General features: G+C 45.3%; 1 protein-coding gene across 3 annotated transcripts in view; it reads left to right on the plus strand.

Annotated features, from left to right (window-relative positions):
* The window catches only part of PEX14 (peroxisomal biogenesis factor 14), a 148,394-nt gene that overhangs the window by 7,774 nt on the left and 116,046 nt on the right, over positions 1–24,574 (plus strand). For all 3 annotated transcript variants that reach the window (XM_035307699.3, XM_035307700.3, XM_035307702.3), the window contains exon 2: positions 9,043–9,090. In XM_035307699.3, coding sequence (XP_035163590.1) covers positions 9,043–9,090 — 48 coding nt within the window. The remainder of the gene's footprint in view (positions 1–9,042; positions 9,091–24,574) is intronic.

Below are 24,574 nucleotides of genomic sequence, written 5' to 3' on the forward strand. Positions count from 1 at the left end.
GATGACTTGAGCCCAGGAGTTCCAGGTTGCAGTGAGCCCTGTCACACCACTGCAGTACAACCTGGCTGAAAGAGGGAGACTCTGTCTCTCTTCTTTTTTTTTGAACCCACATCCCGCTGAAAAATTGTGTTTTGAATGTTGTCAAGTATTCTTTTTGGTCTCTATTGAGTTGATTCTTTTGTTTTCTTCCTTTCTTTTATTAATATGGTGATTTATGCTGGCTGATTTTTGAAATGTTAAACTGATTTTTTATTCATTGGATAAATTCTCGATATGTTATCTTTTTATATATTGCTGGATTTCATAGTGTTTTGTCAAGGATTTTTCCATTTATGTTTTGAAGGATATTGGTCTGTAGTTTTTTGTGTGTGGATGTGTAAAATCTTTTTTTTTTTTTTTTTTTTGAGATGGAGTTTCGCTCTTCTTACCCAGGCTGGAGTGCAATGGCACGATCTTGGCTCACCACAACCTCCGCCTCCCGGGTTTAAGCAATTCTCCTACCTTAGCCTCCCGAGTAGCTGGGATTATAGGCGCGCGCCACCATGCCCAGCTAACTTTTGTATTTTTAGTAGAGACGGGGTTTCACCATGTTGACCAGGATGGTCTCGATCTCTTGACCTCGTGATCCGCCCACCTCAGCCTCCCAAAGTGCTGGGATTATAGGCGTGAGCCACCGTGCCCGGCGGATGTGTAAAATCTTTGGTTTTTATGTAAAGATAGTACTGGCCTCATAGAGTAAGTTCAGAAGTTTTTTTTCTTTGTATTTTTTGAAACCTTTCATATAAGATTGCCATTATTTCTTCCCTAAATGTTTGATAGTATTTACCAGTAAAGCCATCTGGGCCTAGAGTTTTCTTTTTCAGTTTTAATTACATACTTTATTACTTTTTGTGTTTTTGAGATGAAGTTTTGCTCTGTTGCCCAGGCTGGAGTGCAGTGGCACGATCTCTACTCACTGCAACTTCCGCCTTCCAGTTTCAAGCAGTTCTCCTGTCTTAGCCTCCCAAGTAGCTGGGGTTACAGGCACTTGCCACCACACCTGGCTAATTTTTCTATTTTTAGTAGAGACAGCGTTTCACCATGTTGGTGAGGCTGGTCTCAAACTCCTGACCTCGTAATCTGCCCACCTCGGTCTCCCAAAGTACTGGGATTACAGGTGCGAACCACTGTGCCTGGCCGATTACTTTTTAAATTTACATTTATTTATTTATTTATTTTGGAGACAGAGTCTTGCTCTGTAGCCCAGGCTGGAGTGCAGTGACACGACCTCGGCTCACTGCAACTTCCTCCTCCCAGGTCTTGGTTCAAGCAATTCTCTTGCCTCAGCCTCCCAAGTAGCTGGGATTACTGGCATGCGCCACCATGCCCAGCTAATTTTTGTATTTTTATAAGAGAGGGAGTTTCACCATGTTGGCCAGGCTGGTCTTGAACCCGTGACCTCAAGTGATCTGCCTGCCTCGGCCTCCCAAAGTGCTGGGATTACAGGTGTGAGCCACCATGGCTGGCCCCTTACATATTTTCAAATTATGTAATTAGGTTTAAAAATAGATGTAAGACTATTAAACTTTATTTTTCCCAGAGTCAGTTTTGGTATATGGTATCTCAAGGAATTTGTCCTTATCATTTTAGCTATCAAATTTATAATTTAAAGTTTCTAATAATATTCTCTTATTTTTAATTAATTAATTAAAGACAGGGTCTTGCTCTGTCACCTAGGCTGGAGTGCAGTGGTCCATCATGCCTCACTGCAAACTTCAACTCCTGGACTCAGGTGATCCTGCTGCTTCAGCTGCCTGAGTCGCTGGGACCACAGGTGTACAGTAGCACACCTGGCTAATTGTTTTGTATTTTTTGCAGAGATGGGGTTTCGTCATGCTGCCCAGGCTGGCGTCCTTTATTTTAGTTAGCTTCTCTCGCCATGTCTTCAAGTGCATTTACTTTTCCTTCTGTAGTGATCTGTTATTCTCAGTCAGTGAATTTTTTTTCTTTTTGAGACAGTCTCACTTCGTTGCCCAGGCTGGAGTGCAGTGGCAAGATTCTGGCTCTCTGCAACCTCTGCCTCCAGAGTAGAAGTTACTCTCCTGCCTCAGCCTCCTGAGTAGCTGGGACTACAGGCACTTGTCATGTGTTCGGCTAATTTTTCTATTTTTAGTGGAGACAGGGTTTCACTATATTGGCCAGGCTGGTCTCAAACTCCTGACCTTAGGTGATCCACCCACCTTGGCCTCCCAAAGTGCTGGGATTACAGGTGTGAGCCACCGCACCCCGCCTGAAATTTTTATTTTGCATATTATACTTCATGTCTAGAAATTCTGTTTTCTTTTTATACCTTACATTTCTCTTCTTACTGGGACACGTTTTCATTTAAATACTTGAGTATAGTTATAGCACCTGTCTTACTGTTCTTGTCTACTAGTTATATCATCTAATTTTTCTTACTGTTATTGGTTACATTTTCCTGCTTTTTGACTTATGTTGAAAGTTTGGATTGGATGCTGGATATTGTGACTTGTACATTGTTGAGGTTCTGGATTTTGTGGTCTTTAAAGAATGTTGAAAACTTTGTTCTGGTGGACAGTTTTTTATGGTTTAGTTTTATTATCTCGAGTCCTGTTTTTTGTTTTTTCGTTGAGACAGAGTCTTGCTCTGTCGCCCAGGCTGGAGTACAGTGGCATGATCTCAGCTCACTGCAACCTCCGCCTCCTGGGTTTAAGCAAATTCTCCTGCCTCAGCCTCCTGAGTAGCTGGGATTACAGGTGCACGCCACTACACCTGGCCAGTTTTTGTATTTTTAGTAGAGACGGGGTTTCACCATGTTGGTCAGGCCTCCCAAAGTGCTGGGATTATAGGCATGAGCCACGGTGCCGGCCTTCGAGTCCTGTTTTTGAGCTTTGTTACAGTGGATCTGGGTAACAACCTTTAATCTAAAGATCGTTTGACCTCCCCTACCAAGATGTGGCCCTTCCAGGTCTCTCCTGAATGCCCTGTGAGGACACTCTAGTCTGGCTGCTTTGGATTCCTGGTCCCTCTGAGAGTTCTAAGAAATGTTCAGTTCATACCTTCCTCATCACTGTGGATTTTCACCCTGTGCCTGCACAAATTTTAGTATTCAGCCAAGACCTGAGGGAACCTCCAGGCAGATTTCTGGAGCACTTTTTCGCATAGCTCTTTCCTTCCGAAGTCTCTCCTGCAACTTTCGGCTGCCTTGACCTCCCTGAACTCTGATTGCTGTCTCTTCAACTCAAGTGGGCTGCTGCTCTGCTGGGGATCTCCCGCTCTCTCCTGGGTCTGAAAATTGTCTCCTGGTAGGAAGCCAGAGTGATTTTAAGCCTCAAGTAATTTATTTCTCTTCTTTCAGGGATCATAGTCTTGCACTGCCTGCTGTCTAATGTGTATACGCAGTGGTTTTATTTATTTGGCTTAGTTTTCTAGTTGTTTACAGTGAGAGGGCAAATCTGTTCCCTATTACTCCATCATGGCCCAAAGTGGAAGTGCATTGGTTGACTTTGAGCAGAGGAGTGACATGAAATAACTTTTATCATCTCCTCTAATCCCAAATGTGAGGTGGTGGTATTATTCCCGTTATTCCCATAGATGAGGAAACTCAGGCTCAGAGAGGTTGAGCAGTGCACCCCCAAATCACTGAGTGCTTAATGCGAAAGTTGTGCACTTTCTGTCATGCCTCTGCATCTCAAAGGATATTGGTGCGATTGAACTTTGTTATTCCCAGCAGAGAGCTACACAGACTGGCTTAGGACATATCTGGAGTCACAGTCACTGGGCAGATGCAGGCTGAGTACTCCTAGACCTGGAGGTTCTGCCTGTTGCTCAAATCTGTGAGCTGCCTGTGAGGTTGTTCTTTGCTGGGCATCAGGTCAGGGTCTGGGAACGCCTTCCACCTGGGGAAGGTCAGCGCCTTGGCAGCAGGAGTGAGAGCACTTTTGTCTCTACAGAAAGAAAAGCATTTCTCTCTCTGCTGCTGTGGTCTTTGCCTGACTTGTTTTTTAAAGCAGTCTTCTGCTTTTGCTTTCTTCCCTTCCTGCTCTCCCTATTCTGGCCTCTAAAGATTCTGGGCATGGATTGCCTTAGATCCTTTTCTTATATTGTTGCAATAGATGCCTGTGGGTGATTTCCAAGCCTCTTTTTTATTTTGGACAGAGTCTTACTCTGTTACCTAGGCTGGAGTACGGTGGTGTGATCATGGCTCACCATAGCCTCAAACTCCTGGGCTTGGTTGATCCTCCCTTCACTTCAGCCTCCTGGGTAGTTGGGACTGTAGGTGTGTCTCCCATGCCTGGCTAATTTTTGTATTTTTTAGCAGAGACAGAGTTTTGCCATGTTGCTCAGGCTGGTCTTGAACTCCTGAGCCCAAGCTGTCTCTCGCACCTTGGCCTCCCAAAGTGCTGGTGTGAACCACCATGCCCGGCCTTGTTTTTTTTTTTAATCATAGACTACCCTGTGAAGATTTCCAGGATTAAGTTGGAGACTGGGTTTCGCTGTCTTAGACAGGCTGGTCTTGAACTCCTGACCTCAGGTGATCTACCCGCCTCGACCTCCCAAAGTGCTGGGTTTACAAGTGTGAGCTACTGTGCCCAGCCTGTTTTAATTTTTTAAACAGCCAGGATGGTGGAAAATTTTTTTTTTAAATGTTCACAGGGTAGTCCAGAATTAAAAAAACCAAGGCCGGGTCATTTTTTTGTAGAGATGGGGTTTTACCATGTTGGCCAGGCTGGTGTCTAACTCCTGACAATCAAATGATTCGTCCACGTTGGCCTCCAAAGTACTGGGATTACAGGTGTGAGCCACTGCACCCAGCCGGCCATGCTTCATATATACTTTGAACGTCCTTGGCAGAATATATAAGGAACCAGTGTCAGTGTGAGTCTCCTAGGGTTGGAATGAGAGAGAAGCTTTCTTTTTGACTTTTAATACTGAATTAAAAAAAAAATAGTTCATTCACATGGCTCATAAGTTACAAGGTGCTAAAGGGTGTATGATGAAAGAGACTTATTTGGCACTGTGTACTATTTAAAGTTTTTCCCTCTGGCAAATATTAACTGTTGAGGGATGACCTTTTTTTTTCTTCCTTTTTTTTGAGATGGTGTCTAGCTCTGTTGCCCAGGCTGGAGTGCAGTGGCACAGTCTCGACTCACGGCAACATCTGCCTCCCAGGTTCAAGTGATTCTCCTGCCTCAGCCTCCAAGTAGCTGGAATTACAGGCGCCTACCACTGCGCCCAGCTAACTTTTTTATTTTTAGTAGAGGTGGGGTTTCACCATCTTGGCCAGGCTGGTCTCGAACTCCTTTCACCTTCTTGGCCAGGCTGGGTCTTGAACTCCTGATCTTGTGATCCACACCTACCTCGGCCTCCCAAAGTGCTGGGATTACAGGCATGAGCCACCACGCCTGGCCTTTTTTTTGAGACCAAGTTTCACTCTTATTGTCCAGGCTGGAATGCAGTGGGGTAATCTCAGCTCACTGCAACCTCCACTTCCCAGGTTCAAGTGATTCTCCTGCCTTGGCCTCTCGAGTAGCTGGGATTACAGGCACGTGCCACCACGCCCAGCTAATTTTTATATAGCACAGACGGGGTTTCGCCGTGTTGGCCAGGATGGTGTTTATCTCCTGACCTCGTGATCTGCCTGCCTTGGCCTCCCAAAGGATGAGATTATAGGCATGAGCCACCAAGCCCAGTCGGATGAACTAATTTTAGGAGAAGTTCCTTGGTGAAAACAATTCATAGTGATTAGTTTTATTTTAGGAAGAAAGTTTTGGGTTAAGTCAGAATGGGGCGTACTAAATACTAAAGCTGTTTGCTTTCATTTGTTTTGTCTGGTCAAATAACCTACATTATTATTTATAGGGTAGCAGTAAGGTTGTTGCTTAATAAAATGTGGTTTAAACAAAACTTGCTTATTTTAATTAAATAGAAGTGTTCAAATCCCTGTAGTACCAATTACTATCTGAGTAATCATGGGCAAGTTATTTAACCTCTTTGCCTCAGTTTCCTCATCAGCAGTAATTTGATACACTTACTGTGTGAATTAAAAGAAGAAATTGCTAAATGAATGTTAGCACTTAGGATCTAGCAAATGGAGTGGAGGAAATCCTCAGGAAGATAATGAGCTGTAGTATATGAATAATCCATTTAGTTGAGTTGTCACCATTTTTTGATTCTTTGTTGCCCATTCATTCAGCACACTTCTGTTGAAGGCCTCTGCACCTGGTACCGTCCTAGGCCCCAGGGATACAGTGATAAGCAAACACAGCAGTTTCTGCACATGTGGACTTTGTAATCTGGTGAGAGAGACGGGCATCAGTCCACTAGTCACACACATGTAAAGTTGCAGGTCTATTCAGGTCCTTGAAGGAGAGGCATGTGGTGTTCTGTGAGTGTGCTGCAGGGAGATCTGATCTAGTCATGGATGTCAGAGAAGGAATGCTTCCCCGAGGGAGTGTCCTAGCTGGATCTGAAGGATGAATTAAAGGGAAGGAAGGACATGTGCAAAGGCACAGAGAAAGCAAAGGCCAGTGTGCCTGTGGAGGGTGGAAGTGGGGATGTGGTGCCCCTCCAGACCTGAGATGTAGTCAGAGGAGATGCGAAGCCTTGTAAGCCATGCTGAGGTTTTTCTGCCTTCTAAGAGCAATGAGAAGCCATTACATTTGTTGTGTTTCCTTGGGTGAGTGGGTGGATAAGGGATGGGATGATCAGATTCTGCTTTGGAAATGGTAGTCTGTTTGCATCACAGAATATGAATTGGAAGAGTGCCAGCACGAATGAGAAGGCCGATGCCATGGCCCAGGCGGGGATTTTGGTAGCTTGGACCAAAGTGATGGCGGTAGAGATGGAGAAAAACAGATGGATTGTTTCCGTGGACTTTTTTTTTTTTTGAGATAGAGTTTTTGCTCTGTCACCGGGCTGGAGTGCAGTGGCGTGATCTCGGCTCACTGCAACCTCTGACTCCCTTGTTCAAGTGATTCTCCTGCCTCAGCCTCCTGAGTAGCTGGAATAACAGGCACATGCCACCACACCCACCTAATTTTTGTATTTTTAGTAGAGATGGGGTTTCACTATTCTGGACCAGAATGGTCTCAATCTCCTGACCTTATGATCCACCCCCCTTGGCCTCCCAAAGTGCTGGGATTATAGCCTTGAGCCACTGTGCCCGGCTGGACTTTTTATTTTTTATTTTTTTTTGAGACAGGGTCTGGTTCTGTCATCTGGGCTGGAATCTGGGCTGGAGTGCAGTGGTGTGATATGGTTTACTGGCGCCTTGAATTTCCAGGCTCAAGGGATTCTTCTGCCTCACCTTCCTGAATAGATGGTATATAAGCATACGCCACCACACTTGGCTAATTTTTTTTTGTAGAGATGAGGATTTGCCACATTGCCCAGGCTGGTCTCAAACTTCTGGGCTCAGGCAGTCTGTCTGCCTGGGCTTCTCAGAGTGCTGGGATTTACAGCACTCTTCCATGGATATTGAGGAAGGAATATTGGCAGACTTGATGTAATGGGTTAGCTCTGGAAGTGAGGGAGAAGGAGCTGTCTCAAGGTGGCCTTTCAGATTCTAGTTTACATAGTTTGGTGAAGTTTGTCCCATTAATGCCAAGAGGGAACTCTGAAAGAAGACATATATGGCAGAGAGGACTTTGAGTCTGCTCCCGGACAACCCAAGTCCAAGAGGAGGCAGGAAGGCAATTGGATGTGTACCTCACAGGGGTGTGGGCTGGAGCTCTGAAGGTTTGAACTTACCAATGCCTGGAGCTTGGATGGTGGGAGGCAGGGAGGCAGGTAGGCAGGTAGGCAGGGAAAGCTTGCTGAGATTCCCTGAGAGCGACCCTCACTTTCTAGGTAATTTCCTGCTAGCCAACCTCTTGTTCTGGGTTGGTGGGGCTCTTGGGACAGGACTTTGGATGGAAAGATAGAGTCCTTCATCCAGCAGAGTGCTTGCCACTGTGCTGTGTGCCAGCTATGTGGTAGCAACTGGGCGTGAGGAATTCTTTGGGAACCCTCTGTGGACTGGGCTCTTCTGTCCTTTTGCAAGGCGGCCCAGCACTTCCATCTGATCTGTAGTAGCCGGGAGAATGGAGGCTACAGGCTGTCTCCTGGGACATACAGATTTTGCTGCCCTCGTCTGGATATTATCTGTAGATAGTTGGCAATTGACTTGAATATCAGTCACGGTAAACTAATCATAGCTTACTCAGCATCATACCTGCTTGCTTTATTCTTTTGGAGATTTGTAAATTTCTTTAGAATCTGTCTCTCCCTCTGCCTTTCCCTTCCTCTAATTTTGGCCACATCAGTCAAGGGTCAAAGGCACCTGTGAGGGTGAGGTAGTGCCCCAAGGAGGAGGAAGTGGGCTAGAGCCAGGGGCTCGGCCACAGTGCTGCCTGCTTGCCTAGAGGTTTGGTCTGCTTGTATGTCAGCCTGTCACTGGCTTATTTCCAAGAAGGATTTAAGCCTGGGGCTTTCTTTACTATTGTGGGGTGGTGTCCTTAGTGACAGGTGAGAAATAGGAACCTGTGTAGTTTACTGGCTTCTGGGCTCCCAAAAGTAACTGCCCAGAGAAAATTCTGAGTGTGGGCTGTTGGGGCCCCCTAGTGGCGGAATCTGGTTCTCCACTGCTGTTCGCCTTTTCTTCCCAGTCCCCTGGCACTGGGCAGGTGGCAGAAAAAGGAGGTGTTTCGCTCTCTCTTCAAGCCTTTTCCCTGGACTCTGCTCTTCCCCTGGATCTTGTGATGGTCCCCCAGCCTTGCTGCTCAGTAGGTGATTGTGAGCCTTCCTGAGCAAAACCAAGCCTTGTTCTTGGAGTGCTGAGACAGTGAACCCAGAAACAGTCTCTTTATCTTCCCTGGTGAATGCAGACTCTTTGGGCTACTTTTTACAGGTAGTCCACTGCAGAATACTCAAGTCATGAAAAACTGTTGAGAAATGTGAGAGAGGTGCTCGTGTGCTTCGTTTGAGAATGGAAATCTTTGTTTTTTTGACGTCCATTGGGTGGCACTGTGATCTTATTTTTGTTTCTATTTTTCTTTGCAGCCAAGCTCTACTCCAGGAAGTGAAAATGTGCTGCCTCGAGAGCCGTTGGTAAGTACCCAAGATGTGTGGTATCATTTTCTAGTAATTAAAATGCCATGTGAATGAAAAGAAACTGTCTGTTCCTATGGTTCTGTGTCAGTAGTGTCCCTTTAAAAGTAGCTGTCACCTAGAGACTGCCTCTGTCAGCGACCTCTGACTCCTTCTTGCATGCAGGGATGAATGAGATCTCTCCTTAGTAAAGCCTGGTCTTTTCTGGAACTAAAAGCATCCACCCCAGATGGTCCTGCGCCACTTTGTTTGTGGCTGATTGATAGTAATTAGTGAGATTCCTGAGCCCTTGGGAGGCCGAGGCGGAGTGAGGTTGCTGGGCTTCTTGATTCTCTGCAGAAGCCGGCTCTGCTCTGCCCCTCAGGGTGTGAACACCTCAGTGGTCTTTAAAGAACAGGTAAGCGATGGAATTCTGGTTTTGCCTGGTCAGTAATTGTGTGATAGTCCCAACATGTTATCTTCTTAGACTGTGGTTAGGCAAGAGGCCTACTAAGCACTAAAGGTAATTTTCTCTCCCAAGTGCTTTTCATGTGGTGGCCAGAGTCCCTGCCTGCCCACCCCATTTTCATTCTCTTTTGCTTTTCAGGGCCTGCTGTAAATCCTGTTGGCTGGGTAGTAAGACTGGTTCTATATAAATCAGATAGGTTTGATGGGAGAGTCAGCTCTAGGTTGAACTTTTCAGAGCGTTTTCTTCCTGCGTAGCGATAGCAGGCGTAGGGCTGTACCGCCAAGGTTTTGTTTCAACAGGGCCTGTAGTTTCACCTGTTGTTCTTCACTCCCCTTCTGGTAGTCGTAGGAGGGGATGACATGAGGGCCTTAGCAGGTATGAACATGTCTGAATTCCAGTGTGTACTAAGGCTTTCCCAGGCTGAGGGGGAGTTGGATCCAGTTGAGCTGCCTGTAGAAAGGCCAAGGTGATACAGGCACTGCCAGACGGTTTCAGGGGAGCAGTGTTGTCATTTGTGTCACCTGCTGTTAAGTCACCAGTTATGGCCTTATATCCCAGCACTCCCACGGTGGCCTCGTTTCACTCTTTTGGTCTTGCCCAGGCCCTTGCTTGAGGTCGTGGTGGTGAGAAAGCAAGAGGCGGCCCCGCCCTGCCAGTCTCTCAGGACGCCTGCCTGCCTCCCATAAAGCCTGCCTCAGTGCCCCTCAGGCCGAAGTCTGGATTGAACACGGTAGTCTGTTGCAGTCCTTGCCTTCCTCCCTCTTCCCATTTTGATGCACCCATTTAACTGATCACCGGAAGAGTGGCCCATCCATCTTTTGGGGCTTGATTTGATAAAGCTCTTTGGGAGCCCCGAGCAGTCGGCCAGCTCACTGATTTCTGGTATCTGGAGCCCCGCAGACCCTTTGCTCTGCTCATGTTTCTGTGCCCTGCTCTTCCTGCTGTCCTGTGTATCAGCCTGTTGGTTGGTTGTATTTTTATTTCTTTCTTTTCCGGGAGGCCCTGAGCAGTCTTCAAACCCTGGTAGCCTGTGATTGTCCAGAGTTCAGACTCATTCTCTCCAGGCCAACTCCACAATTACCTTATATTTAATTAATATTTTTTCTCCTCTTTACGTACTTGCTGCATAATTGCTCAGAGAAAAGAAAACACATAGCAGCAATTTATAGATATATAAAAAAACAATAATTAAAAAAAAACCCCGAAATAAACTCCCATCTCATTTGGGCTGATCCTATGAGTTGGGTAATTAGGGCCCTATTAAAAGGTAGACCCTTTCTCCTTCCCCCCCTTTTTTTGTTTATTAATTTTTTTATATTAAACTCCCACAGTCTCTCAGTCATGCCCTTATTGCTTTTGGCCAAGCATTTGCAGCAGTCTGATTAAACGGGGGCAGCAGCCGAGTCGCGTGGTCTTGTGTGAACGACTTCTTACTCCTGGGAGTGGCGTTGGGAGGGTATCAGGCAGCGGAGCCAGCTGAGGACTCATGTGGCAGAATGGGGGCACAGGATGGGCAGCCCCCTTGCACAGAAAGCCCCACAGCTCAGTGCAGTGGTGCTGCAGTTTGTGAAAACAGGCAGCACTCAGCCCTTCCACAGGGAGGGAGCTTTCTCAGGCTGTGTGTATTTGCTGCCTCCTGCGTGCTCAGCTCAGCTCAGCTCAGGCCTGAGGATGGGGAACAGGCAATTGGAGAATGAAACTAAACCTTGTTCTTGAGTAATTCATATGTTTTACTTGGGGAAGAAAAGGCATTTATACACATGAAATAGCGAACCACACACAACCACATGTAATTTTAGCAAATAGCACAACATTGTGTGTCATTTGGTGCAGAGCTGTCTGGCTGGGCGTAGGAGAGAGCCCCCAGTTATTCAGCGAAGGAGGAGGTCTGCGGAGGGAAGCGGGTATTTAGGGATGGCTTTTGTGAAACTTGAAGCCAGGCCTGGAGGGATGGGATATTTCAGTGTTGGGGAAACACATTGCCAAGTTGTTTTGTTTTTGTTTTTATTATTATTATTTTTCCTTTAAGCTTCAGGAGGTATACATTCTTTTGTTTTTAACTGAATGCATATTTTTCACACAATTCCTTAGTGGAAGTTGCCTGGTCTCTACACTAAAGGCTAATGATCTTATTCTTTGTCCCAGACTAGATGATCACTTTGAAATAGTTTTCCCCTTATTAAAAAAGTAAGTTACTGGTCAGGTACGGTGGCTCATGCATCATCCCAGCACTTTGGGAGGCCAAGGTTGGGGGAATCACTTGAGGTCAGGAGTTTGAGACCAGCGTGCACAAAATAATGAAACCCATCTCTATTAAAAATTTTAACACTAACTGGGCTTGGTGGCTCATACCTATACTCTTAGCTGCTCAGGAGGCAGAAGCCAGAGTATTGCTTGAGCCCAGGAGTTTGAGGCTGCAGTGAGCTATGATCATGCCACTGCACTCCAGCCTGGGCAACAGAACAAGACTCTGTCTCTAAAAAAAAGTAATAATAATAAAACTAAGTCAGTTACTACAGAAGCAGCTCTATTTAGTAGTCGGTGCGGTGCAGGTGACATTGCGACATATTCAATGTCTGCATGATTGTTTTGTTTTATTTGCTAGGCAAAGAAGACCTGATTTTCATTTCTGTCCTCTCTGAATCATAAAAACTGTCTTGTGATTTTGTGGTGAGAGGTATAATCTTGAGTCTCTAAATGACACATTTGTGTTGATAGCTGAATCCTGGTCTTGATTCTTGCAAAGGAGTGACGCTGCATGTTCCCTTTTCTTGCCCATTCAGTCCTGCCGTGGTCCTGGTCCCCAAATAAAACCAGCCCAGCAACACTGACCATCTCAGAGGAGTAGTTGCTCTCTAATATCATTATGTCATTAGGGCTGGAGATTGATAAACAGACCAGTCTTGAGAAATTCTGCAAAATCCAAGTTGAAATTCTCTGTTATCAACAAAACTCTGCCAAAGTTAAAAGGACTGGTTATTTTTTTCTCTTTATACTCTCTTCACTGAGCTTTGCCTGCTGAGGCAAGGAGTTTGGACAGGCCTCCAGAGTACTATCTCCAGCTTCTCCCAGACCTCTGAAAACCTGTGAATTTCCCACAGACCCGGGTTTCCAGCCACAGGTGTGTGCCTGTCCTCAGGCTCACACAGAGTCTCTGGATTGGGTTCTTTGTGCCACTGTGGCAGGACCAGGTCCCTGCCTGGTCTGTAGATGTTTTAGAATATGTGGACAATTGTGTGCATAGGGTAATTCAGTTCCCATCTTGCTTGGATACTGAAACTTGGGTTGAGTAAACTTTCAAGGTTTCCATTTAGTCATATGATTTTTGGGTATTTAAAGTAAGCAATAAATAAGGTTTGATTTACACATTTGCTCACTCGTTTCTACTCAGTTTCTCAATGTTCAGCAATACTATTGCTCATCTACATTGCACAGTGCTTATGAATTTTGGCTAAACTAGAATTGTAGCTTTTTGCTCTTTGACACCAAGTTCTCTCTAATGGATAAGTCCTTGGCCATTGTCTCTTCCTTGAACTTGTAGGTGGAGGTTCTTTTTGTTTTTTCTTTCCTTTTTTTGAGATTGAGTTTCACTCTTTGTTGCCCAGGCTGGAGTGCAATGGTGTGATCTCAGCTCACCGCAACCTCCACCTCCCAGGTTCAAGCGATTCTCCTGCCTTAGCTTCCTGAGTAGCTGGGATTACAGGCATGCACCACCATGCTAATTTTGTATTTTCAGTAGAGATTGGGTTTCTCCATGTTGGTCAGGCTGGTCATGAACTCCCGGCCTCAGGTGATGGCCCATTTTGGCCTTCCAAAGTGTTGGGATTACAGGGATGAGCCACCACGCCCGGCCCTCTTTTTGTTTTTTCTTTCTGTCCTCTTTCCTGCATCTCTCCACCAAAAGAATCCTAAACTACAATTTTTTATAAATGATGACCGCAATTTCTACTTTATCACCTTTTTCTAGGATTACTATTTTTTAGTTCGCTGAATTCTTCAAAATAAAGATGCTCTGCAGTTGCAGACCTAGGTTGCATCTCAGAAGTTTGCCCTCCAAGTGCCGAAGTACCCTCAGGTTTCCTCCTGAGGCTCAGATGGAACCTTGTCCAGGGGCTTCTGCATCATGTATTTGATCTCAGTCCTGGGGAAAGCTCATTCACCTTACCCCTGGGACACCCAAGATTTTCTCTTTGGTTTTTAAGCCAATTAACCAGAGGCTGGTAATTAGAAGGCCATTAGTACCTTGATGGATTCAGGGAGCCAGTACCGTCATCTCTTTAAGAATAGGCAAGGTGCAGTTGCTCATGCCTGTAATCCCAGCCCTTTGGGAGGCCAAGGCAAGTGGATCACCTGAGGTCAGGAGTTCGAAACTAGCCTGGGCAACATGGCAAAACCCCATCTCTACTAAAAAAAAAAAAAATTAGCTGGTGTAGTGGTGGGTGCCTGTAATCCCAGCTACTCAGGTGGCTGAGGCAGGAGAATCACTTGAACTCGAGAGGTGGAGGTTGCACTGAGCCGAGATTGCACCACTGCATTCCAGCTTGGGCGACAGAGCCAGACTCTGTCTCAAAAAAAAAGAAAAAAGACCAGCTACAGCCAGTTGCCTGTCTGCCAGACTTCTAACATGTATTCTTGGCACAGTCTCTTCAGTATTTGTATCTTTTGTGACTTTTGTGGTTAGAATACTTTGGTGTACTTGTTGGCGGGTTCACTGTGGATAAGTGGTTCTCATTTTTTTTCCTACCAAAACTTTTTTTTTGAGATGGAGACTTGCTCTGTCACCCAGGTTGGAGTATAGTGGTACAGTCTCTGCTCACTGCAACCTCTGCCTCCCGGTTTCAAACGATTCTCTTGTTTCAGCCTCCTTAGTAGCTGGGATTACAGGTGTGCACCACCATGGCCAGCTAATTTTTGTATGTTTAGTAGAGACAAGCTTTCACCATGTTGGCCAGGCTGGTCTCAAACTCCTGGGCTCAAGTGATCCTCACACCTTGGCCTCCCAAAATTCTGGGTTACAGGCATGGGCCACTGTGCCTGGCCCCACCAAACATTTCTGAAGAATGACATTAACATGCTCAATACATTTCTTTGTGTGTACTCATGTATGCATGTGTGTGTATATATATGCATGTATATAACAATAGATATATATTTTATAACATTAAAAATAAATTTTTTTTTTTTTAAAGATGGGGTTTCACCATGATGGCCATGCTTGTCTTGAACTCCTGACCTCAGGTGATCCACCCACCTCAGCCTCCCAAAGTGCTAGAATTACAGGTGTGAGCCACCGTGCCTGGCTCTGTTTTATAACATTTAAAGCATTCCGTGGAGAAATAAAATTGATTTTGCTACTGTATTCATGAATGTGTTTTACAAGCACATGAGTAGTGAAACCAGCCATTTAGGGATTTCAGGAACTTGTCATTTTCCAGAAAAAATACATAAATATGACAAACCTAATTTTGAAGTATTAAATATATTATTTAAAAAATCTGTAGTGGTTTATTTCTGTGCAGAATTAGGTTTGCTGAAGCTAGTTGTCACTTCCACTTCTGTTTCCTGCTCAGGAATATCTGTCAGGATGAAAGTGATTGGGGGTGATAGTATAAGGATAATTCAAATCTGCCCTATGAATTTATTTTTAAAAAGTAAATCACTGGCTGAGCATGGTGGTTCACGCCTATAATCCTAGCACTTTGGAAGGAAGAAGCGGGAAGATTGCCTAAGCTCTGGATTTCAAGACCAGCTTCGGCAACATAGTGAAACCCTGTTTTTTTTTTTTGAGACCGAGTCTCGCTCTGTTGCCCAGGCTGGAGTGCAGTTGTGTGATCTTGGCTCACTGCAACCTCCAACTCCTGGGTTTAAGTGATTCTCCTGCCTTAGCCTCCTGAGTAGCTGGGACTACAGGCGCATGTCACCATGCCCAGCTAATTTTTTTTATTTTTAGTAGAGATGGGGTTTCACCATGTTAGCCAGGATGGTCTCAATCTCTTGATCTTGTGATCTGCCCACCTTGGCCTCCCAAAGTGCTGGGATTATAGGCATGAGCCACCGTGCTTGACCATGAAACCCTGTCTTTACAAAAAATTTTAAAAAATTAGCCAGATATGGTGGTGAGTGCCTGTAGTCCCAGCTACTTCGGAGACTAAGGTGGGAGGATTGTTTAAGCCCAGTGGGTTGAGGCTTCAGTGAGCCGTGATCACACCACTGTACTCCAGCCTGGGCAACAGAGCAAGACCCTGTCTCAAAACCCACTCCCCCTCAAAGCAGTAAATCATCTATAGATTTTGGTGCTTAAACCATTATCAGCAACATATTCATGGTGGTGCACCTCACAACTGCTGCAGAGAAACTTGGGGACTGAAAATCAAGTGTAAACCGTAGTTGGGCTCATGGGTGCCCTTCACTGAAGGTAACATTGTCATCATCATCAGATCCAGCGTCCTGGGCCTGAGATGTGGGCACTTTTCAGATAAGAAAAAAATGTTGGCTGTCCTCCTCCCTCACTCCTCTCTCATCAACAATATAAAGGTGGCAGTGAAGAAAACGTTTCTCTTTTACACTAGTGTCCGTGTATACTGACTTCTGGTTGGGAGGGTGCCTGAGATTCCCACCTTTTCTGCCAGATCTGCGGAAGAAAGCTGGTACGAACTGGATGATAAAATGGATGAATTGAGCACAGCCTCATTCTGTTTCTGAGTGGTTATGATCTCGAGGCCTCTTACTGATTTTGAAATCACTGCCTCTTCCTACTCTGTCCATCCTATCGCACAGCAGGTTGATTGAACAGACTAGGCGGTGCCCTTTTAGTTGTTTCCTCTTTCAGGTAAATGAAGAGGTTGCTTTCCAGTTCTAAGGCGCCCTTTTACAAATAATTATTAGATGAATCGAAACGCTTAGGAGTAATAATTAAAGAAATGGAATTTGAAAAAGTTATTCAGCTTTGTTTATACTTTAGGCTCCTGGCTTTTATAGTAATGCTTTATATTTGCTGTAGTTCCTGTAATCAGAGGCCCTGACTCTAGGATAAGTGGGCAGTGTCCTTATTTTGAGGATGTGGGAACTGAGGAACTGAGCACTCAGGTGCCTTTTATCAGAGCTACACAGTGATTAGGGGAATTCAATTTTTTTTTTTTTTTTTTTTGAGACAGGGTCTTGCTCTGTCACTCAGGCTGGAGTGCAGTGGCACATTTACGGCTCACTGCAGCCCCCACCTCCTGGGCTCAAGTGATCCTCCCACCTCAGCCTCCCGAGTAGCTGGGACTACCAATGCAGACCACCATGCCCAGCTAATTAAAAAAAAATTTTTTTTTAGGCCAGGCACGGGGGCTCATGCCTGTAATCCCAGCACTTTGGGAGGCTGAGGTCAGTTCGAGACCAGCCTGGCCAACATGGTAAAGCTTTTTCTTCACAATCTCAGCTCACTGCAATCTCCACCTCCTGGTTCAAGTGATTCTCCTGCCTCAGCCTCACAAGTAGCTGAGACTACAGGTGCACACCACCACACCCGGCTAATTTTTGTATTTTTAGTAGAGATGGTTTCACCATATTGGCCAGGCTATTCTTGAATTCCTGACCTCATGATCTGTCTGCCTTGGCTTCCCAAAGTGCTGAAATTACAGGTGTGAGCCATCATGCCTGGCCTAAAATGTTTTTCTTTTGACCAAAATCAGCCATCAGTTTCAAATAATTTTGAAAATCTACAAGCCCCCAATTTGAAAACCACTGACTATTGTGTTGGTTAGGAGAACCAAGTGCCCTACATTTTCCAGGATAAGTTTTTCCTTTTTCTTTTCTTTTCCTCTCCTCCCCTCCCTCCCTCCCTCCCTTCCTCTCTTTCTCTCTCTCTTTCTTTCTTTCTTTCTATCTATCTATCTATCTATCTTCTTTCTTTCTTCTTTCTCCCTCCCTCCCCGCCTTCTTTCTTTCTTTTTCTTGTCTTGCTCTGTTGCCCAGGCTGGAGTGCAATGCTGCAGTCTTGGCTCACTGCAACCTCTGCCTCCCAGGTTCAAGTGATTCTCCTGCCTAAGCCTCCCGAGTAGCTGGGATTATAGGCATGCACCGTCTCTGGCTAATTTTTGTATTTTTAGTAGAGATGGGATTTCGCCATGTTGGCCAGGCTGGTCTTGAACTCCTGGACTCCAATGATCTGCCTGCCTTGGCCTCCCAAAGGACAGGGATTACAGGTGTTAGCCACCATGCCTGGCCCATTTTCCAGGATAATTTTAATTTAAAATATTTTATCTCATTGTCAAACCATGCAGACTGATTTTTGGCTTGAAAAATATGATCTTGTAGTTAGTCCCACTTCTGCACTGTGAGAAGCCGCAGGAAGATAAAGTGGTGCTTTGGAGAAGGACGTATTCACCGCCCTTCCTTCTTCCCTCCCAGCTCTCCTTTCTTTTATGGTTTGTAGTTATAACCAAGATTTATGCTTGTTGCTCCACAAATCTTCTGTCTGCCATTATGAGTTTGTCTGAACAGTCTAGAGATGGGGCCGACACTGAGTGATTCTCGAAGTAAATCTATCCAGGGGCACTCTTTGACAGTCAGAGGCAGAGAGGAACTAACTCATAGCCCCCAGCGGAGCGGAGTCCGGATAAATTAGCCCTGTCGAGAAGAAGACATGCTGCCACTTTTGTGACCTCTTGCCTTCGCAGTGACCCTGGGGGCACAGCTCTCCTGTTTGTGTGCAGAGGGTGTGGGGTGGTGCTCTGGATCAGCGATCGTTCCCTTTACCCAGCAGTATCTGCCAAGAGACCCTTCTCTTTGTGTTGGCTGTGGCCCAGCCAGGCCTATGGCAGGAGGGTCTTTAGGAGCAGAGCCACTTTTTCTAGCCTTACGGTAGTGAGGAGTTGCTGACAATCAAGCATACAAGTTAATTCCTTTTTTTTTTTTTTATAAGATGGAGTTTCACTCTGTTGTCCAGGCTGGAGTGCAGTGGCGCCATCTTGGCTCACTGCAACCTCCGTCTTCCAGGTTCAAGTGATTCTCCTGCCCCAGCCTCAATAGCTGGGATTATAGGTTTGTGCCACCACGCCCAGCTAATTTTTTTATTTTTAGTTAAGACAGAGTTTCACCATGTTGGCTAGGCTGGTCTCAAACTCCTGACCTCAGTGATTTGCCCACTCTCAGAGTGCCAAGATTACAGGCATAAGCCACCACACCTGGCCTGATTATTTCTATAAATGGTTTCATTTTCCTAGCATTCACTGATAGTGGATTTTAATGGAGAAGGAGAATAAAGAACACATATTAAATATCTTTTAGGCTAGGCATGGTGGCTCACACCTGTAATCCCAGCACCTTGGGAGGCTGAGGCAGGAGGATGACTTGAGCCCAGCAGTTTGAGACCAGCCTGGGCAATGTGATGAGGTGCTGTCTCTAAAAAAAATACAAAAATCAGTGGGGCATGGTGGCTCCAGCCTGTAGTCCCAGCTACTCTGGAGGCTGAGGCCGGAAGATTGTGTAAACCCAGGAGATTGTGATTACAATGAGCCTGGGTGACAGAGCAAGACCTGTTTCAAAAACAAAACAAAGTCTTTTTTTCCCCCCTTTGCTATACTTTTCCTTTGCTGTATCACATTGTCTTGTGTGTACTTTGAAATTTTTATTTTACTTTTAAATTTTTTATAGAGACAGGGTCCCACTGTGTTGGCCAGGCTGGTCCCAAATTCCTGAGCTCAAGTGAATGTCCCTCCTTAGCCTCTCAAAGTGCCAAGATTACAGATGTGAGCCACTGTGCCCAGCTTGTGTGTACTTTCTTTTTTTTTTTTTTGAGGCAGAGTCTTACTGTGTTGCTCAGGCTGGAGTGCAGTGGTACAGTCATGGTTCACTACAACCTCTGCCTCCCAGTTTCAAGCGATTCTTGTGCCTCAGCTTGATAAGTACCTGGGATTGTAGGTGTGTGCCACCATGCCCAGCTAATTTTTGTGTTTTTAGTAAAGGCAGGGTTTTGCCATGTTGGCCAGGCTGGTCTTGAACTCCTGGCCTCAAGTGATCTGCCCGCGTTGGCCTCCCAAAATGCTGGGATTACAGGCTTATGTGTACTTTTGAGAGTCATTTCAAATCTTTTGTGAAATGAAGCAGAGGTATCAATAAGTACATATTTTTAAAAATGTGCGGGCCAGGTGTGGTAGCTCACACCTGTAATCCCAGCACTTTGGGAGGCCGAGGCGGGTGGATCATGAGGTCAAGAGATGGAGACCATCCTGGCCAACATGGAAAAATCCTGTCTCTACCAAAATTACAAAAATTAGCTGGGCATGGTGGCATGCACCTATAGTCCCAGCTACTTGGGAAGCTGAGGCAGGAGCATTGCTTGAACCCAGAAGGCAGAGGTTGCCGTGAACCAAGATCATGACATCATAATCCAGCCTGGCAATAGAGTGAGACTTCATCTCAAAAAAAAAAAGTGTCAAGAGATTGCATTTGGATCCCTGTCAGACCAACTTGCTATTTGGGCCCCCTGGAACCTACTCGCCAGGCCCTTGGTGCTCTGAAGGAGGCAGCTCCTCAACCAGTGTCTCCCACATTCGTTCTCTACCCCAGGAGCTAGTTTATCCCTAAACCTGTGTACTGCTATTAAACATGATGTAAACAGGTAGACTAAGACTGTGAAGAGAGGGTTCTGCAAATCTAATGTGTTCTATAAAGAGAAATGCAAGAAGAGGGTTTTGTGAAAACTAAGTTAAATGCTTTGCTAAATGTGAATTGCTAAAAACACTGCTGTCAAATCAGGTGTGAGCAAGATGCCAGTTAAACATTAGAGGAAGATCATAAGCATCTAGAAGGATTCTGTACTTTGATTGCTTTACTGATGTCTTTAAGTTCTCACTTTGCTTTAGAAATTGTGGAGGCTGTGTTATGGGTAGGGTTTATGCGAGAAAGATGTCTGGGAACCTCAAACTGTGGGCCCACACTCAAAGCAAAGGGCTTGGCTTTACATCAAAAGATCAGCAATGACTGACTGTTTATAGGTTTTCGGTTAATAGAAAATGTTTTAGGTGTGTAGAGCAAGTTCTTTTATTTATTTATTTAGAGACAGAGTTTTGCTCTTATTGCCCAGGCTGGAGTGCAGTGGCGTGATCTTGGCTCACCGTAACCTCTACCTCCTGGGTTCAAGCGATTCTGCTGCCTTAGTCTCCCAAGTAGCTGGGATTACAAGCACGCGCCACCATGCCTAATTTTGTATTTTTAGTAGAGATGGGGTTTCTCCGTGTTGGTCAGGCTGGTCTCGAACTCCTGACCTCAGGCGATCCACCCGCTTTAGCCTCCCAAAGTGCTGGAATTACAAGCCTGAGCAACTGCGCCTGGCCAGCAGCTTCCATTTTTAATGATTCCCTACTTTAACTGACTTTTTGGTTAACTGAACAATTACTAGCTCTGATCAGGCAGGCCAGGAGGCCTTCTCTGTAATATTCTGCCACTGTTGGTGTCTTTATTTGGTTACCTTGTTTGATTCCAGTAAGTTTCTGAGAATTACTCATTTTGCAATGAGGAAACTAAGCCCAGAGCATTCAAGTTCCTACAGCAGGACTGGGATTGAAAGCCCCTGTCCATGCTGCTGAACCTGTGTAGATGGGGAGAGCAAGTATGGGTGCGGTGTGGACCGTGCTGTCAGGCACACTAGGGTGTATATGAGGAGCCCGCTGCATAGATGCGGCTGCAGCCGATGCTCAGTGCTGCCTGGTGATTCTGTGCCTCCTTTCTGAAGCTGCTGCCTTAGTATGCTCTCCCTGGTTGGAGTCTTTTGTGTGCATCTTAGCTGTTGAAAAGGCGCCTATTAATTTATCACAGGTGATGTGTGCCTCCTTGTGCTCAGAGGAGGCGTCTGCACCCATGTACCTCACTAATGACAGGTTATGGGATGGAGAGGAGATAATAGGATCTTTTCATCTGATGTCTATGTAGCAAGTTGTTATGTCTCTGGTCGCTTCTAGGGGGCAGCAGCCGCTTGTTGTTCTGTCTCCTGCTGGCAGCGAGTAGGTTGGACAACCGAGCAATTTGCTCTGGACTCCAGCTCTTAAAGTGGTGCCTGCAGGTCTCCAGGGAGTCACCTGAATCCACATAAGTAAAGAAAATACAATATCCAGGATCTTTTATTTCTACTTTCTCTGCCCCCTCAGGTAAATCCTTTATCTGTGTTTCTATCAACATCCACAAATTCCTCATTGTCAGAGTTAAGGCAGCAAAGTTCACCTGCTTTGAAGATAAGAGAATAGAGATGTCTTTGAGAGAGTAAAATCTTTCTGTCAGATCTTACTTGTTGCCAAGAGCTAGACATTGATAACCCACTCAAATAATGTTTAGAGGTTTTGAGACTTTCCCCCATGGGCACATGTCTTTAGTTCTGTTGGGAATACCACTGTCATATGGTTGATTACCTGTTCCTCCTGTCAGCACTTCCCCAACTCCACTCCCTCCCTCTATCCAAACCAGACTTACGGAGGTTTCTCTTCAATTCTAAATGCCCTATTTCAGAAACACCTGAAGGAGAACGTTTTGGATGTGCCAGTTTTTTAGACTTGGGGCCCCAAGACTGACATATGGGCAACTTGTGCCTTGTCAGAGTGAGTCCCAGCTCCCTCCCTCCCAGAAGTGCACCTCCTCCTGTGCCCTGAATGTTCCTGCCTGCCGGATCTTCCAGCTGTGTGGCTGAGGCAGGTGCCCAGAAGGAGAAAGGCTGGTTCCAAATAGAACCAGGTGGTTGCAGTCCACACAGAGAAGCACATTGGCCTCGACATTTCAGCCATGTGAGGTTTATTTAGGATTAGCTAAGAATTCTCAGTCCTGACTCCACTGAGGGAGGAGCGGGTGACCTAGGGCCACTTTCTTGAGGCTTTGCATTCTTCCAGGCTTTCATCTGGAGATCCCAGGCCACTGGGGAAGAGTAGGAGTTTCCATCCAGCTCTATTGCAGAGGGTGGCATTTATCAAAGACAAAGGCATGCCTCTGAACCTCACCTCTCCAGCTCTCTTTGTTGTCTGGAAAAAGGCAGTTAATAGAATCTGTTAATAAACAAAGAAATAACGAGAAATAGCAGCACATCATTTGACAGTAAGGTGGTTTATAATTTCTGTTTATCAAATGATTCTCATTATTATTATTTCTATTGGATTTTTGAAGAATTCAGCCTGGTCTCCAGAGCCCCATTTATAAGGCATTTTATTTCTTCCTTTATAATATCTAGAAATAACTTTAGTTCCAGTGAAATCCAGGTCTGTGGTGCCATCCTGCCCCCCAGCTCTGGTTCTCTCCCCCTCCTCTCTGCTTGTTCTGTGACCTCAGCAGGCTCCATCAGGTGGGGGGTATCCCCTACTGACCAGACTGGCAGAGCTAATACCAGCTGGAGGAACACCGAAGTGTTTGTTTTTGTAGTTCCTGGATTTGGTTTAATGTACAATTGATTTTTTTAATGTATTTAATCATTTTTTTTCTTACCTCATAAGGATTAACCTGCACAAACCTCATTTTATCCTAAGTGTGGCTTTGGGAGGAAGGGAGAAGAAAATTGAGTTTCTCTAGCTTATTTTATTCTTTTACGCTTTATTTTCCAAATGGCTTTTCCTGCTGAAGCAGCTCTGTATAATACAATGTATTTTTGTGGCCATTACTTACTCATTACTAACTGGTCTCTCCCACTTCCCTTTGTCTGTGCACTAAATACAGGGGGCCTCAAGATAATTGGTAGCTCCATCACTGACTCACCAATTATAGATCAACAGGGAAGGCAGCCCAGGGATGGTTTGTGGTTGGCATGGGCTGCCCACCTAGAAATGTGAGTTATCATTCTCTACCTGCCACCAAGTGGGGCTTGACTAGATCAGTCCTTTCCTAATTCTGGACTTTGGCCTCCCTAATTGCATCACATGGCTCCCTGGTTTACAGGTTTCAGCCTCATTTCATCCCTACACGCTGTGCTGGTGTCTTTCTTAATTCATGCCTCCCTGGCATATCTACAAAGTAGTTATTTGCAGAGGTTTTTGTTTCTATTTTCCTTTGAGGTTCCCTGGTGCCTAGAATGGTTAGATGGCAGTCTGTAGATAAATAATTTCTGTTGAAACAGTGGGTTTCTGTACATTTTTGTCTGCTGTGTCCAAGTAAAGGCAAGTCTTTGTGGGTACCCTATTAAGCCCCCTTTTTGAGCATTTATCTGATTTGAGTTCCAGCTTATCTTCTTTGCTCTGGCATGAGGAAAAGTCCCATTTCCTGCTAGCCTGCCAGGCACTTATGTAAGACTTTTAGGTGCCAAAGTAGGAAAGAGTCCCTGTGTTGTATGGCCATATACATTTTTCATGTGTGTGTTTCCTGGGTGTTTTGGCACCTAGGCACTTTGCTAAGCCCTGTATGGGATGGGTATATACTGTATTGCTCAGCTCCTGGCAGAAAATAGGCACTCATACATATTTGTGGAATGAATGAGTGTGTGCGCTCACTTATGTGCGATAGAGACGATGAGCCAAGGAGTTGGATTGCACAGTTGCTGCCTCGCGTCCTGCTAGGAACTCAGGGTGCAGAATTCCCAGTGGGCCACACATATGCCGATGCTTAGTGGATGACTGCTACATAGGCAACATAAAGAGGGCAGTTTATGGAAGGGAACATCAGAGGAAACATTATAACTTAGACCTTTATAGCCTTTCCACTATTATGGTTTAAATCTTGACAGTCTTTATTTGCAATGACACTGGGACCAGTAAAGACAGTGCTCACTCCCACCTCCTCATTCTCTCTCCACATCCTGTTCCGTAGCTCTGGTGCACCGATAGGCATCGTTAAATGTGCATCAGCAGAGCTGCTTTTCAGTTTGTCTAGAAACAGCCCCTTTTGACTCAGAAGTTGGAAACCAGATGACTCACCATTCTATTTGTTTTATTGCAACTGTCATTTCATAAAATGCCCTGAAAGCTTTAAACTATACATGCCAAAGTGAGGTTTTTGTCTTTTTTTGTTTTCTTATCTCCTCTGTTTTCTCTAATCTTTTATGCTGCTCTTTTCCCCTTTCTTTTCCGTTATTTTCTCTTTCATTAC

The sequence above is a fragment of the Callithrix jacchus genome, chromosome 7 (assembly GCF_049354715.1).
Source record: "Callithrix jacchus isolate 240 chromosome 7, calJac240_pri, whole genome shotgun sequence".
Taxonomy (NCBI): domain Eukaryota; kingdom Metazoa; phylum Chordata; class Mammalia; order Primates; family Cebidae; genus Callithrix; species Callithrix jacchus.